Source organism: Macaca nemestrina, chromosome 2, assembly GCF_043159975.1.
Source record: "Macaca nemestrina isolate mMacNem1 chromosome 2, mMacNem.hap1, whole genome shotgun sequence".
NCBI classification, from domain to species: Eukaryota; Metazoa; Chordata; class Mammalia; order Primates; family Cercopithecidae; genus Macaca; species Macaca nemestrina.
Genome location: NC_092126.1, coordinates 105,539,044 through 105,556,598, shown reverse-complemented (window position 1 = coordinate 105,556,598; position 17,555 = coordinate 105,539,044). Strand labels below are relative to the sequence as shown.

The following is a 17,555-nucleotide window of genomic DNA, read 5'->3' as shown; positions in this document are numbered from 1 at the left end:
TGGGCTGGAAGGCAGTGCCCAGAGCACAGAGGAGGCACGTCTGCCGAGCGCCTGGTACAGCTCTTCACAGACTGCCACCTTTGAGGAGGGCACTTAACCACGGTTGTCCTCGCCGGATAAGGTGAATGGGGGCACCTCCCTTCCAGCAGGGGCAGGAGCAGGGAGGGCAAATCACCTCGGATCGAAGTACAACATTCTCCTCTTCAAGGTCTTTCAGCTTCTTTTGAAGAGAATCCAAATGAAAGTAATTCTGGACTGAGGAGGACGACTCATTCCTCTTCAACCTGGGGGAGAAAGTACGCTCACAACCTAGGGAGACGCGTTTCCTCCCACCACCTGGCAAACCATGTTAGAGACACAAAGAAGGGCTTGCAGGAAGGACAATGACCCACCAGACCCTTCTCCCAGCCCCAGGAAGACAGAGCTCCCAGTGCACAGGCTCACCACCAATTCAGAACCCACATCTCAACCCTTTATCCACAACTTGCCACATCACCTCAGAATTCAGGGGACCAACTCTGTTTAAAGCCTACACAATTTCAGGATGTCTGGGAGTTCATTTAATACTCATAATGCATTGGTATGTGCCAACAACTCTAAGTACTCTGTATGTTTTAACTCAATTAATGCTTATAACTCTGTAACCTAAGTTCTACTGTTATCTCCATTTTACAAATGACAAAACAAGTACAAAGGTTAAGTAACCTAGCCAACAGCGTGCAGCTAGTAAGTCCCAGAGCCAAGATCTGCAAGCAGCCCACTGGGCTCTAGAGTTCACGCTCCAAACATGAGGATCTGCTGACTCTCAGAGAAGACACCATGCCTTCTGTCCCAAGGACCTGCCACAGCACCTCTGGCTCCAGAACCCTGAATTGCCTCCAACAGCAGAGCCTAACCCATTATCCACTCATATGCAAGGGCAAATCAATCTAAATTGACAAATAAGCAGTAAGACCCAGGAAAACGAAAACTAAAAACCTGTCCATCCATGTCCCGCTAAAATAGTAAAATCAATCTGTTTGAGGCACTTGGAGATGCTTGGTCCAGAGAAGGCTAAGAGCAGCTGACCTCCATTGCTGCTGAAGGTGACCCTGTCTAGGTGACTCCAAGGACATCAACAGCGGTCAGCCTGTGCTCTGGCCTCCAGAAATACAGCCCTCTGGTGACTTACGGGGTTGAGCAAATGGACTCGGGCTCGCTCTCCTCCGCAGCGCTGGTGTAGAACTGAAGCAGCTCATCCTTCATGGACAGCTCATGCCGGAGCTGAGACACCTGCACAAGCAGAGCGGGGGCCCATCATTTGCTTCCCAAAAGGTGATTATCGTCCCGACTCACATTCTAATACTTACCACTTAGTGACAATATTTTTCTTAAAATTCACCATTGAAAATGAAAGCATTTAAACTGATTTTGTGCTATTCAAAAAAATAGGCTTTCATTTGACCTATTTAAAAGAAATACAATTACTTTTTGATAGAAAGCTGTCTAAATTCATCATTTTTACTTTGGTACAGGGAATAGCAGAGAGGGGACTAGAATGATGCTTGGGGGCCAGGCACGGTGGCTGGCGCCTGTAATCCCAGCACTTTGGGAGGCCGAGGCGGGCAGATCATCTGAGGTCAGGAATTCAAGACCAGTCTGACCAACATGGTGAAACCCTGTTTCTACTGAAAATACAAAATTAGCCGGGTGTGGTGGCGTATGCCTGTAATCCCAGCTACTCGGGAGGCCGAGGCAGGAAAATCGCTTGAACCTGGGAGGCGGAGGTTGTAGTGAGCTGAGATCATGCCACTGCACTCCAGCCTGGGCAACAGAGAGAAACTCCATCTCAAAAAAAGAATGATGCGCCTGGCGCGGTGGCTCATGTATGTAATCCCAGCACTTTGGGAGGCCGAGGCGGGCAGATCGCAAGGTCAGGAGATCGAGACCATCCTGGCTAACATGGTGAAACCCCGTCTCTACTAAAAATACAAAAAATTAGCTGGGTATGGTGGCAGGCGTCTGTAGTCCCAGCTATTCAGGAGACTGAGGCAGGAGAATGGCGTGAACCCAGGAGGCAGAGCTTGCAGTGAGCCAAGATCACGCCACTGCACTCCAGCCTGGGCGACAGAGCGAGACTTGGTCTCAAAAAAAAAAAGAATGATGCTTGTGGGGATGCGACTGTTCAGGGGTTTTGGAAGTAGCCAGATGACCAGCTGGTCAAATAGCCAGAAAAACTGATCATGTTACTAAATGAAAGAAAAGGCCATTCATTCACTTCTGCCAGAACCAAATCCCAACTCCAAATAGGATCCTGGAGATGCCAGCTCTGCACGGGCCAATACAGGCAGCTCACCGACCCTTGCTCTCACACTTGGATGACCACACAGCCCCATTCTGGGATGCACCCTCATAAGGCTCCTGGCAAGCCCAGCCGGACCTCGTTCCATGCTCAATGCTCACTGGATAGGAATTTCAGACACAGGAAGAAAAGAGGCAACCATCAGGCTATATTGACTCCTGCTGAGATGGCTTTGCAAATCACCCTGATTTGCACTTAAGGTTTTTAAATAAAGTTGTACTGTACAATTTTTCACTTGCCCTTTCACTCTGCAGTACTGATGAACAGGGAACCAGTGCTATAAGAAGAACTGCAGTTATGTTTTAACTCTTTGTTTATAATTTGACTTAGGGTCTATGGTTTATTGCAACTTTTCTATATAACAGAGTGAATTATTATGTCTTCCATGGAGAAGACAATTTTATGTGCATAGAAGTTTTAACTTCGACACCTAGACTGATAATTTAATAATATGCCAAAGGGAAACATGTTATAGCTTTCAAATTCAAAGTTCTTCTGAGGGGGAAAAAAGGCATTTCCACTCCCAGAGAGTTGGATCCTCTTTGCGTAAGGTGAGGCTTGTCCCAAGCAAGAACAGTATAGTGAAGAAGCTGACGGGTGACCATTTGTGAGTTACTGGGTAGCATATCCCACTGCTCACAAGTGGCTGGTAGGGGGCCAGGCTAACCCAGCATGCTTTCCCACCAGTCACATGAGAGGGAATCCAGGTCATGATGCTGGGGGCAGGGAATGCAGGAATCACTTTATTTCTCCTAAAATACAATAGCATTCTCTCTTCTTACATCTTAAAGAAAGCCCACGATTAAAACTTTTCTTATATAGTGGCAACTATGCTTCATCATATGAAAACTACTGTTAAACCCAGACAACAATGTACTGGGAATAGTTCTAACAAGGAAAAAGGGTGAATACATCTTAGGAACGTGAACAAGGGCATCCACTCCCACTAAGAAAGTTTCTGATAGAAAATAAGGGAGAAGAAGCCAGGCACAGGGCCTAACGCCTGTAATCCCAGCACTTCGGGAGACCAAGGCAGGTGGATCACTGGAGCCCAGGAGTTTGAGATCAGCCTGGGCGACATGGTGAAACTTTTCTCTATAAAAAACACAAAAATTAGCCAGGCATGGTGGCACATGTCTGTAGTCCCAGCTACTTGGGAGGCTGAGGTGGGAGGATCGCTTGAATCCAGGAGGTCAAGGCCGCAGTGAGCTGTGATCTCAAGACTGCACTCCAGCCTGAGTGACACAGTGAGACCTTATCTCAAAAAAAAAAAAAAAAAAAAAAAGGCTGGGCATGGTGGCTCACGCCTGTAATCCCAGCACTTTGGGAGGCTGAGGTGGGAGGATCACCTGAAGTCAGGAGTTCCAGACCAACCTGGCCAACATGGTGAAACCCCGTCTCTACCAAAAATGTAAAAAATTAGCCGGGTGTGGTGGTGGGCACATGTAATCCCAGCTACTTGGGAGGCTGAGGCAGGAGAATAGCTTGAACCCGGGGGGTGGAGGTTGCAGTGAGCTGGGATCGCAACACTGCACTCCAGGCTGAGTGACAAGGACAAAACTCCATCTCAAAAAAAAAATGAAAAGAAAAAGGAAAAAGAAAAGTGGAAAAGAAACAAGGAGTGTTGTCACAGTTAAAATTTATTGTTAGAAGAACAGGGTGATAGAAAAGAAGCTACTAAGTAGGGCCTGGCTCTAAGCTTCTTATCCTTGCCCTAGCAACCCCACCTGACTCCACAGCCACTCTCCTCTGTCCACACCACGTCCCTTCCAGAAAATCAGTATCATTCCTTCTAAACCTAGGTACCCTAAGATAAACCGAAAAGCTCCATGCCCTTCCTCTCATCACTGATGTCCATTAGCCAAGATCGATATCATGGAAATAAGAGGGTTTCTATCATGAAAACAATAGGTTATTTTTGTTTTGTTTTACACACACAAAATTATACTGTAACGATGAATGTGAGTCACCACTTTCCTCTGTGTACACGAGCTGGCCTCCTAACAGGGCTCCTTCTCCAGCGGCCCAAGCCCAGCCAGACTCAGGAACCCCTGCTCGTTGTCGTGTTAGCCTGGGTGCCCTTCTGCCAAGTGTGGAGCATCTTAATCAGCCTGCATGGTTACAGTCTAGACTCTCTGAGGACAAGGACTGTGGCTGGCCCAACATGACACACAGACGAACGACTGAGTAAGGACCGTGCCCGCCCTGAGCCATCCCATCCACAGGGCCTGAGGAAAGAAAGGGACACAAGCAGCAGCAGGAGCTGCAGGAAGGTGGCTTTCAGTCCCCAGGTGACCGTTTCAGAACAGACAATTCTGGGCTCAGGCCGCGGTTGTGCCCTCAGGAGGGCCCTTCCAACTAGAACCCCATTCTATCATCTCCCTCAGCCATGCCCACGGCTCCCAGGCCTGTGGCGGGGCCCTCTGGAAGCCTCGGCCTCCAGTGTCTTACCTCCTCCCTGATGTGTTCCACCTGCTCCTCCAGCAGCTCGTTCCTCTCGGTTAGGGTCTTGTTTTTCTTCAACAACGACTGGCCGATGCGAGCGGCCAATTCTAAATCCCGCTCTTTCTATGAAAGGAAAGAGGGAGAATAGGGATTCAAAAGACCTGTGTTTCCTGAAGGAGTCAACAGGTGCTTAGTGTCAAATGAGGAAAACATGAGCATCTAGAAATAACAAAGGAATTAATAATTCACCATCTGTGTTGGCATTTGATGCCCGTTAAAACAGGCGTAACCTCTGCCCATATAGTATGTGAGAGCTACATCGACATCACGCAAGGAAAGGGAAGTCTGAAAATGTAATGAAAACAAATCTTTGTTCCTATGGGGAAGAAAAAAATGCTTCTAAAAACAGTTGTTTGCAACTGCTTTTGTTATTTGTGGAATCACTTGATAACCTGTCTCTCCACCTGCAGGCTGGGCTATTGTATGGCCAGGGCAGGGCACAGGGAAACAGTAGCTATTTGTTAAGTGAATGAATGAATAAATATGGAAATTATAAAACGCTCTTACAATGAAGCCAAGAGCTGACACAGGGAGGCAGCCTCTTCAGCATACATTAGGCAGGAATGCATTGAATTCCTTATTTTTGCCTTATGTGAAACAAAAATGTTCAAAGTTACTCTCAAAAACAATTACATGCTTTTTTGTTTTTTTACTTAGAAAAGGCTACTTAGGCTTCATTTAAGAAAGAAACAACTTTCAAAATGGAGATGTTATGCATAAAATTGCCATATTCAGAGACAAAAACACTCTTAAGGGCACAGAATTTTCTGTTAGCTCAGCTGATGGCATCAATTAGGCAGAGCCAGTACACAGAGGAAAATTCGGAGTGGCATATAAAGGCAGGGTAGCCTCTGCGGGGAGAAAGACGTCCCCTGATAGTGGAGAGATGCCATCAGCAAATGCAGACTTAGCGATTTGCTACCACAGTCAGATTCAACTTGGGTGCTGGCAAGGGGAGAAGTCAGAAAAATTAAATCATTTTAGAAGTATATGCTAATTACTCTGTTCATGTGGTTTGAAAGAAAGAATGGAAACATGTCATCTGGGGTAGGAAAAACACTGGGGAGGAGTCCTAGGTTCTGATCCAACACCTGCTATTAACTACCCACAAGGTCCCAGGCAAACGGCTTTTGCTTCACAGGGATCAAGTACACTAGAGATTGATTTTTTTTTCTTTTTTGAGACAGAGTCTTACTCTGTCACCCAGGCTGGAATGCAGTAGCACAATCTCAGCTCACTGTAAACTCTGCCTCTCAGGTTCAACCAATTCTCCTGCCTCAGCCCCTTGAGTAGCTGGGATTACAAGCACGCACCACCACACCCAGCTAATTTTTGTATTTTTAGTAGAGACGGAGTTTCACCATGTTGGCCAGACTGGTCTCAAACTCCTGACCTCGGGTGATTCGCCCTCCTCGGTCTCCCAAAATGCTGGGATTACAGGTGTAAGCCACTGTGCCGGGCCAACAGATTCATTTTTCAGGCCACAGGTTTCAAACCCATTGGTGGGTTGAGAACCATTTTAGTAACAGCAACCGACATTTTGTTTTAACTTAAATACAATGGCACAGAATTGAAAACACCAAAGTGCATTATATGTAATAAGAGTATTATTTCATGTTTAAACTGTTGCTTGTCACATATTTACCTATGTGAGTACTGGGTCACAACCTAAGCTATGTTTCTTACAGCAGGTACTGGTCACAAATTGAACTGCTCCAGGTGAACTATCCTGCTGTAAACTGGGAGAGTATGGTTTCTCTATTTGAACATGGGTTCCCTCAACTGTTAAATGGAGGTAGAGTAAAGGGGCAGGCTAGCTGAGATATTCTAGAAAAACTCTTCTAACTCTATGATTCACTGAGTTTTAGAATAAAGAGAATAATCAGCTTTTATTTCTAACGCCTTAGATATCCACCCAATGATTCCATGCAACCGCAGACATCTCCCTTTGCTAACCACAGGAACTTCACTGCGGTATGAGCGCAGCACTTGAGGTCAAGTACAGTTTGAGAAGACTGGATTCAACAGCACTTTGGCTCCCTCTTGCAGGATGATGGTCTCTCTCCTCCAGGCCTTCCACAATCCCCAAACTGGCAATGCTGTCACCACAGTCCCAGAAGCCAGCCAGGTATCAAAGTATCAAAAATGAGCTATAGATAGGCCAGGCACAGTGGCTCTCACCTGTAATTCCAGCGCTTTGGGATCACTTGAGGTCAGGAGTTTGAGACCAGCCTGGCCAACATGGCAAAACCCTGTCTCTACTAAAACACAAAAATTAGCTGGGCGTGGTGGTGGGAGCCAGTAATCCCAGGCACTCGGGAGGCTGAGGCAGGAGAATCACTTGAACCCAGGAGGCAGGGCTCGCAATGAGCCAACATCACCCCACTGCACTCTGGTCTAGGTGACAGAGCAAGACTCTGTCTCAAAAAAAAAAAAAAAAAAAAAAAAAAGAGTTGCAAATTCCCCAACTCATTCTCACAATTTGTGCCTCCCCATCATGACCTTGCCTTTCTAGAAACACAGTCCATGTGGAGACAGTCTTGTTATGGGGTAAAGGGGACTCGGTGAATCTGCCCAACTAACCGAGATGCTCATCTCTGCACACTGGCCCAGTGTCTACCAAGAAGTTCCCTTGGCTGAGTGCAGTGGCTCATGCCTATAATCCCAGCACTTTGGAAGGCCAAGGCAGGAGGATTTCCTGAGCACAGGAGTTCAAGACCAGCCTGGGCAACACAGGAGACCCCATCTCAAAATACAAAATTGAAAAAAAAAAAAAAAAAAAAAGGGTCCCTTATTTCATGGGCCTTTGTCATTTCTGAGACTCAACAGTTGTGCTTATTAGGTACCTAGAGGAAAGAATTCAAAGAACTGTGTGAGGGAGACTGCACAGAATTAAAGTCTCCAGGGGCTGACTCAAAATTAGCACCTAGTCCAGGTGGTTTCAGCTGGATTTAGTTAAAACTGCAATACCAATGTTCACTTCTCTTTGGAAGTATAGTCTCCAAAAATCTAACTCAAGTCTATCAAATGTCTCTACTAGAACTAGTTCTCAGACTGAACACTCAGCAGGTGCTTCATCAGTGCTTGCCTGATCTGCATTGCCTTCATGCATCCAGGCTGTCAAGTTCCAACAACCACTGATATTTTGCATGCCTTAGTCACATTTTTTGTTTGTTTTTGATGGAGTCTCGCTTTGTCACCCAGGCTGGAGTGCAGTGGCATGATCTCAGCTCACTGCAACCTCTGCTACCTAGGTTCTAGTGATTGTCCTGCCTCAGCCTCCCAAGTAGCTAAGACTACAGGCACACGCTACCTTGCCCAGCTAATTTTTATATTTTTGGTAGAAATGGCACTTCACCATGTTGGCCAGGCTGGTATCGGACTCCTGACCTCAAGCAATCTGCCCACCTCAGCTTCCCACAAGTGCTGGGATTACAGGCGTGAGCCACTGCGCCCAGCCTTTAGCCACATTTTGTACGCATTTCAATGCAAACAAATCAAGCACACAGCATAATAATGAAGATGGCTCAGGCAAGGCAAGGGACTGCCAGGGCGCCTGAAGAATGCAGAAGACTTCCAGCACACAAACAGCCAGAAACCAACAGGAATGAATTGGGAGACAGGAAGGGGAAGAAAAACAAGTAGAGCGGTGAGCTCAACAATGAAGTCCTTTGTCCTACTCGTTACACCTCAAACCCTGCACCTAAGGGCTGCCTCGCCTCTTCGTGCCCCACTAAGGACAAACACTTCCCTGGTCTACACCAGAAATGTAATCTTTAGGGTAATTTTAAAGAACACTCTCTGCCAGAAGAAGCAAGAAGTCGTAGCAAATGGGTATAAAAATAGAGTTAGAATAAGATCTAGTATCTGACAACACAATAGGGTGGTTACAGTTAACAATAATTTATGGCACATTTAAAAATAACTAAAAGTATAATTGGAATATTTGTAACACAAAGGAATGATAAATGCTTGCTTGAGGTGATGATACCCCTTTCTTTCTCCCCGCTCCACCTTTTTTTTTTTTTTCTTTGAGACAGGTCTCACTCTATTGCCTAGGCTGGAGTGCGCTGGTGCAAGTACAGCTCACCATAGCCACCAACTCCTGGACTCAAGCAACCCTCCCACTTCACTTTCTGAGTAGCTGGGACCACAGGCATGCACCGCCATGCCTATCTCATTTTCGGAATGCACATTTGGGCAAAGTTTGCCTCCTCCTCAGTTACAGCGTCTAACTTTTTGTAGAAACAGGGTCTCACTATGTTACCCAGGCTGGTCTCAAACTTCTGGCCTCAGGCAATTCTCCCACCTGTCTGGATTACAGGTGTGAGCCATGTTGCTCAGCCTGATACCCCATTTACCCTGATGTGATTATGATGCAGCATATGCCTTTACCAAAGTATCTCATGTACCCCATAAATACATATACCTACTATGTACTCAAAACATCGAAAATAACAAGTTATATTAAAAATAGTTATAGATAAAATGGAAATTTAAACAGAAATGTTATTGTAGAGTCTCCAGTTTTTTCTCTTTAATATTACTGAGGCAACAGGCTGGTTGGGTTTTTCTTTGAGAATTACAAGAATGAAAAAAACCTCCCATTTCTCTAGCCAAAAATGATTAATGTTTACTTCTAAAAACAAGAAAACAGGTTGGGCATGGCAGCTTATGTCTGTAATCCCAACACTTTGGGAGCCCAAGGTGGGAGAATCAGGAGTTTGAGGAGGCCAGGAGTTTGAGACCCGCCTGGGCAACACAGTGAGACCCCATGTCTACCAAAAAAAAAAAAAGGATAAAAACCAGAAAATAGCTAGAAGATGGTCACTGGATTAAACTACAATGAGAAACAGAGACCACAAACAAGTAATTTAGGCCCTTGGAAATAAGCTATTAAAAGAACTAGTTCCTTTATTCCCCCAAGAAATGAGGCAAGGTAGCGCTCATTCTAACTGCCTCCTTCCTCTCCTCACTATGCTTTCAAAGCATAGACTTAAAAAAGACTGTAACTTGAGTCTCAGCCCCCTTTTACCAATGAACTCTAGCGCTGACTGACACACCTACTAGAGATTCCAAACAGCTTGCTGCGTACACTTAGCAACTGACTCATCTCATTCACCAATTTCAGGACAAAAAGCATGACTAAGGGGCCAGTGGAATCACCCTCTCTGTAACTGAGGAGGCAAGCTCTGCCCAAAGGTGCATTCCAGACAGCAGCAAGCCCAGGCGAGCCACAGCATCTTGTTCCCCTTAAAACCAGAAGTGAACTCTCCACGCTGGTGGAAGGCTGTGCTTTGGGATCCTGTGCAAATCCGCCAGTACCCCACTTGCCTGCCTACAGCAGGCTTTGGGATCCTGTGCAAATCCGCCAGTACCCCACTTGCCTGCCTACAGCAGGTATACAAACCACAGCACGAGAACAGAAGAAACAGAGCCAAAGCCCAGGAAAAGCATGGCACAGGGCAATAGCTACATGACTGGGACAGTTAGACTTTAACCAGGACACCCTCCTAGTTCCAAGGAAAGGCAGTAACTCAGGCGTGAATCTTATCAGGACAGGAACAGAATGGCATCAGATGTGGAACACATAGACACAAACAGACGCTGTTGCCATGATGACCCTTTAAAAATAAAACAGGCTGGCTCTGGTGGCTCACGCCTGTAATCCAAGCACTTTGAGAGGCCAAGGTGAGAGCATTTTTTAATTTAAAAATGTGAGAGATTCAAATAAACAGTGGCTGTAGTTTGGTTCTAATTTTGTTTTGTTTTGTTTGTTTTTTGAGACAGAGTCTCACTCTGGTGCCCAGGAGAAGTGCAGTGGCATGATCTCGGTGCACTGGAATCTCCATCTCCCGAGCTCAAGCGATCCTCCCACCTCAGCCTCCCGAGTAGCTGGGGTTACAGGCACACACCACGCCTGGCTAATTTTTGTATTTTTTGTAGACACGGGGTTTGGCCATTTTGGCAAGACTGGTCTCAAACTCCTGTGCTCAAGTGATCCACCTGTCTTGACCCCCCAAAGTGCTGGGATTTACAGGCATAAGGCACTGCACCAGACCAGGAGGACCGTTTGAGCCTCAGAGTTTAAGATCAGCCTGGAGTTTAAGATCAGCCTGGGCGATATAAGGAGACCCCACCTCTACAGAAAAATAAAAAAATACATTGTTCATCCAGCTGGATGAACAAAACAAACAGGACTGTGGGGTGACTCCCAAGCCTGGGGCTCAGCAAGGGCACAGACTACTTGGGGATGGGTTGGGGCTAGCTTCAAAGGTCCCTGGCAGGCCCTGCAGCACAAGACTGAGAAGCAGGAAAGAACCGACGCAGTTAAACGCCATAGAGGGCCAAGGGTGGGAGAGCAGGAGCCATGTCCCCAGTGACAGTGAAGGGCTAGAGGAGGATTCAGGACCATGAGCAATGGGTGGCCTTGACTACACAGCGAGGAGCCTTAGAGAAAGGGTGAGAGGGTCACAGAGGGCATGGTCGGTGGCAGCTGCAAGGAAGAGTAAAGCAGAGAGAAGCTAAAATCTCACTGCTGAGGCCCCAAGAGTTTGAGTGGTGGCCTTGGAAGGTACAGATTTAGGACCCCTCTCAGAAGACTCAATGACCTGAACAGGGGCTGATGAGCGGGCGCCAGAAGCAGTCTGTAAGATCTGGAGAGCACTGCTGGGGGAAACGGCTGCAGTAGAAAGGGGTCAGCAATCAACCATTTTCAAAAGTCGGTGGTGCCAACCAAGGCAGCCTGCCACGTGGCTAACACCAGAGACAGCCGCAACTGGAGTGACACCCGAAGGCTGGAGGCCGGTGCCCCAAAATACCACCCTTGACACCCTGTCACATAGCCAAAAACCCTGACATCACTTCTGGGGAGCTGATGAGTTTGTGACTTCAAACAGGAGTGGACTGCAGGACTAGGAAGAGAATGCTGGATGTGCAGAGGTAGAAACACAGGAATAGAGAGACATAAAAACGGTGAAAGAATGCCACACACCCCAAAAAAAAACCTCTGGGAAACCAGTCTGGCCCAGTTTCTGTCTGAGCTTCAACCCTGACCTCCCACTGGTTGAAAACAATGACAATGATTTCTGTGTCCTCCACATAATAATCACATACCCCAAAATCATTCCAGTTTCTAGAGCAGAAGCAAGGGGCTAGAAGGCAGCACCTGTTCATTTAAGGCCTGATTCAGTGAAGGGGGCAGTGTATTAATGATGGAGATTTATTCAACAAATACTAAGAACCTACCATCTTCTGGCCTGTTCCAGGCATGCAGATACACTTATACCCATCTGTTTCTAGAGACCTTCGTCATACTTAATTCTCAACTGCAACAGAATACTCAGAAGAAATTCAGAAAACCAGTCTCTAAAATATAGGCAGCTCATCTAATCTTAAGCAACTTACTTAAATTTTTCTTGCCATGCTTATTTTGCTTATTTCTATACTGACACTGCATAATATTCCACTAGCCTAAGTCAAAACTTAAAATACATTAGGAAGACACAGACGATGATACATTTTTCTGACATTTTTTGGATGCACTGAAAATATATCATTAGTCAATGTTTCAGGATTTTTTACACTTACAACTGGATATTCTACCAAGTATTTAAACGCACCACATTTGGTGCCATTAATATATTCCTTTAAAAACATAAAATATCTGCACAAAATTATAGCTATAAAGGCCTACGTAGCTACTAGTTCATAAAGTAAAGCCATTACATTATACCTTGAAAGAGACCAATTTCCAAGATTCCTCACTGAAACAGGTGATAAGGCATGCTTTAATCAGTATCAGTGAAGACCAGTCGATTATAAACAACTCTTTTGCCTTCCCCTGGAGCACTTACCTCCTCAAGAAGCCGAGTGACAGCATCTATGTCATTATATGTCTTAGTCATCTGGCCAACTCTTTCAGCACATAAAACTGTAAGAAATAAAAATGACAATGAGACTCCCGATGTCACAGACCTGCCAAACAAATGACTCATGTAAAAAAGCATCCCTAACATTGTGCCTGCACATTAGGCATGGAGGGTCACTGGCTCTGCTGGGTTCAACCCGCAATGTACTCACCACCACCAGATTTCACTTCCCAGTTCCAGTGACTGGAGGATGAGCAGGGGGACTTGTAACCCCTGTGAAACCTTGACATTGTGTGCCTGTGTGTGTGAGCATGTGCTGAGGGCGAAGCAATGGAGTGGAAGGCAGTCTGGCCTCACAGATATTCAGTAAACTGAAGTAGGTGGGGTGGGGGCCAGCAGCACAGCCACCCATGTGTGAATGATGAGAAAGGCCTGTAGCATCTAGACTCCACTAACCATACAGACCCAACCATATGAACAGACTGGAATCCTTCAGAAAACAGCTGCTGTCATAATTATTAAACAAGAGTCTTAAACTGATAATTTCAAAATGGCACAGCCCCCTCCCCCCAAGTGGCCCACATTCTAAGGTTATGCAACCAGCTCCATACCATGAAAACTAGGTTGTTATTTTTTAAATATACATTTAAAAGACTACTACGCGCACACACACACACACACACACAGAGTAATATTTCATTACATGTACAATTTACTGTGGTCATACGAGGCGGCACACAAGCACTTTAGGACTATGGGTCTTTGTTCTCCGTCCGTTGGAGAAATCGGTTGTGAAACAAAAGAAGGCTCTTGTCTGCTAAAGATACATCAGGGTTGTTTTATTTGAAATCAATGACAAGGAACTGATTTGCAGTTCAACAAACACCAAGAAGGTAGCACAAGTTTTATTCTATGGGGGGAGGAGTAAATATAAATGGATTTATGGCCAGCCAACGTGCAAAATTTTTTGAAACCTGTCACTTTGGGACTAAATAAATAACTTCTTAGTAATGCTTTATAACTAAGACTTCAGTGAATAATTCTGTTAGGAGTCAAAGCTTTCCTAGTGACCCACATTCAGTAACAGCCCATGCGACGCATTTGGGAACTGAAGCGTATTACTAAGTCAAACTCAGTAGCATTACAACTGAAATTCAATAGGTCTCTGAATATTTTATTAAATGCAAGTAGAGATCATCCTAGTAAATTAGCTCAGAGAAATCGGATCTGTTGGAATGATTTTCTAGCTTAGGGAGGAGACCTGAAATCTGGTTCTAAATCTGAAACCCTACCAAGACAGTGCCATCAGAGCCAGCAGACAAGACCCCTCCACCCAACACTTTCATGAGATCCCTCCTGTCCAAGCGGTGGGACAGGGATATGCTGCCTCAGACAGAGCTGCCAGGGAGACAGAAGCAAGGGAGATTTATAAGGGTAGTTTTAAACCTGGATCTAATTTGATGTAGATGAAGTCCAGCTCAAATTGCTCTAGATAGTCCATCAGCTCGAGGTCACACAAGCTCTTAAGTGAAGACTGCTATGCTACCAACCCGAGTTAATTTTCTTCACACACAGCTATGATGGTCTGCAAGCGTGCAGATAAAAACCCTGGGGCCCCCCAGCCAGCATGCCAAAGCATCTGCAGCACCCTTTATACACCAGGTAGCAGATCACAGCAACTAAGTGGCCTCTGTGTTTAAATTTCTGTTGTCACTTGAGGGCCTGCTTACACCTGCTCACCGGCGCCCACTCTCCTCAAAAATCTGAGTCCACCGCTTTCCTGGAAAGAGAAAGCTGGGCTACATTTTAACTAACCTGGTTCTATTCTCTGTACAATAAGATTCAGAGCTGCAGGCCGGGCGCGGTGGCTCAAGCCTGTAATCCCAGCACTTTGGGAGGCCGAGACGGGCGGATCACGAGGTCAGGAGATCGAGACCATCCTGGCTAACATGGTGAAACCCCGTCTCTACTAAAAAATACAAAAAACTAGCCGGGCGAAGTGGCGGGTGCCTGTAGTCCCAGCTACTCGGGAGGCTGAGGCAGGAGAATGGCGTGAACCCGAGGAGGAGGAGCTTGCAGTGAGCTGAGATCCGGCCACTGCACTCCAGCCTGGGTGACAGAGCAAGACTCCGTCTCAAAAAAAAAAAAAAAAAAAAAAAGATTCAGAGCTGCTATTTCTCTAACACTATATTTAGAGATAACATTCAAATTTTTAAGGCTAAGTTTTTGAATTAAGATAACTGTAATTACTCATATAGTCAGTCATGTGTAGATAACCACAAGCAGACAGAAGAAATAATACAGAGGGAGCCGGGAGCGGTGGCTAACGCCTTATTATCCCAGCACTTTGGGAGGCCAAGGCAGATGGATCACTTGAAGTTAGGAGTTCGAGACCAGCCTGGCCAACATGGCGAAACCCTGTCTCCACTAAAAAAAATATATATCTGGCCGGGCGCGGTGGCTCAAGCCTGTAATCCCAATACTTTGGGAGGCCGAGACGGGCAGATCACGAGGTCAGGAGATCGAGACCATCCTGGCTAACACGGTGAAACCCCGTCTCTACTAAAAAATACAAAAAACTAGCCGGGCGTGGTGGCGTGTGTCTGTAGTCCCAGCTACTTGGGAGGCGGAGGCAGGAGAATGGCGTGAACCTGGGAGGCGGAGCTTGCAGTGAGCTGAGATCCGGCCATTGCACTCCAGCCTGGGCAGCAGAGCGAGACTCCGTCTCAAAAAAAAAAAAAAAAAAAAAAAAAAATATATATATACACAAAAATTAGTCAGGCATGGTGGCACACACCTGTAGTCCCAGCTACTCAGGACACTGAGGTAGGAGAACAGTTTGAACCCGGGAGGCAGAAGTCGTGCCACTGCACTCCAGCCTGGGCAGAAGAGCAAAACTCCATCTCAAAAAAAAAAAGAAGAAGAAGAAATAATATAGAGGGATCCTGTATACCCTTTATCCAGTCCCCCCGATGGTAACATTTTGCAAGATCATAATATCCCACCCAGGATATTAGCACGGATACAATCCATAACTTTTCCTCAGAGTTCCCATTTTACTTGCACTTATTTGTGTGCACATGTGTGTATTAAGCTCTGTGTAATTTTATTACCTGTATTGGTGCATGTATCTACCACTTACAAGGACCCCTTGTGCTGCCCTTTTATAAAGCTTTAAAATATTTTAAAAATTGAACCCAATAAAAAGACATGCCTGTCTCTACTAAAAACACAAAAATTAGCCAGCCGTGGTGGTAGACACCTATAATCCGAACTCGGGAGGCTGAGGGAGGAGAATTGCTTGGACCCGGGAGGTGGAGGCTGCAGTGAGCTGACGTTTACTAAGCACAGTGACTATGGCCAGGCACCATTCATAGCCTTCTATATGGATTATTCTACGTAATCTTCAGAGCAATACTGTGAGGGGTAAGCACTTACATTAACACCATTTTACAACAGAAAACTAAGGCCCAGAGAGGCTGAATAACTCACCCAATGTCACACAACTAGCAGGTGGCAAATGTCAAAATAAAAGACAATCGGTAGAGGCAGCAGTTAACACTGATGGTTCCCCTATTATGTCAAGGGATTTAACATGTTTTCTCAATTAATCTTTACAACAACCCTGTAGGCACTGTCGTGATGACCATTCCACAGATAAGAAAACTGAGGCTCTGAGACATTTAAGAATCTGGATGTTAAGGACCCAACTGAGGTCACAGAGAATGAGACTGCATTGCAGGGACTGCACCGAGGCCAGTATGGCTCCTGGACTAAAACAAAGACCATAAAGGACGCGAGAACAAGGCACAGACCATCGATGTGTAGGAAGTGTGTAAACAGAGCGAGCAGCATTTGGGCCTAGGGGAAAGAAAGAGCTCTGACCTTGGGTTCACAGGCTTAGGTGTTCACAGGAGACTCTATCCAGGCCAAGGGGCTCTGAGCAGCCACCAATTAACTTCTATGTTTTAGGATTTCCTGTTCCAAGAAATAAGGAAGCAGGAGTGAGACCAATGAAAGTGAAAAAATAATAAACCATGCCTTCAGACAGCATAACCACAGGTTATGCTTTTCAAATACCAACTTCCTAGGCACTAAATCTACAATCAACCATGGTCAAGTTTCTCTCTCTGTAAGAATGTATTTCAAAGAGAAGTCCCATTTCTGACCCACGGAGTACTACCAAATAAATCCACTTCCACCCAAAAGATGTTTCAAAAAAGGAAGAAAAGTAAAATAAAAGAGCCACCATAAACCTCTACAATAACTTTTTTTTTTCTTTTTTTTGAGACAGAGTCTCGCTCTGTCACCCAGGCTGGAGTACAATGGTGCAGTCTTGGCTCACTGCAACCTCCACCTCACTGGTTCAAGCGATTCTCCCACTTCAGCTTCCTGAGTAGCTGGGATTACAGGTGCCTGCCACTATGCCCAGCTAATTTTTGTATTTTTAGTAGAGACAGGGTTTCACCAGGTTGGCCAGGCTGGTCTCGAACTCCTGACCTCAGGTGATCCACCTGCCTCGGCCTCCCAAAGTGCTGGGATTACAGGCATGAGCCACCGTGCTCGGTCTCTACAGCACTTTAATATAAGAAAATTATGGTCCATCTCCTAGAAAAAGAAGTTAAATGTAACTTGCTGCCTACTCATCATAGTAAAATACACATGCCTCACCTCTGACTAACGCCAAACCACCATTACCACGCACCAAGCTCTGCACTGAACAAGGCAGGACACCTGCCTTCCTGGGGCACATAGAAAACAGGGCAGCCTGGGGGATGGGGCTCAGGGGGTTCAAAGCCAGACAAGTCCCTTTAAGGAGTGTGGAATTAAATGGAAAG

General features: G+C 45.9%; 1 protein-coding gene across 14 annotated transcripts in view; it reads right to left on the bottom strand.

Moving 5' to 3' along the window:
* The window catches only part of LOC105480262 (trafficking kinesin protein 1), a 213,005-nt gene that overhangs the window by 37,060 nt on the left and 158,390 nt on the right, over positions 1 to 17,555 (bottom strand). For all 14 annotated transcript variants that reach the window (XM_024792456.2, XM_071091493.1, XM_011738851.2 and 11 more), the window contains 4 exons: positions 12,703 to 12,779; positions 4,793 to 4,909; positions 1,172 to 1,272; positions 176 to 284 (listed from right to left, as the gene is read on the bottom strand). In XM_024792456.2, the coding sequence (XP_024648224.2) occupies positions 176 to 284; positions 1,172 to 1,272; positions 4,793 to 4,909; positions 12,703 to 12,753 (378 nt within the window). In that variant the 5' untranslated portion in view covers positions 12,754 to 12,779. The remainder of the gene's footprint in view (positions 1 to 175; positions 285 to 1,171; positions 1,273 to 4,792; positions 4,910 to 12,702; positions 12,780 to 17,555) is intronic.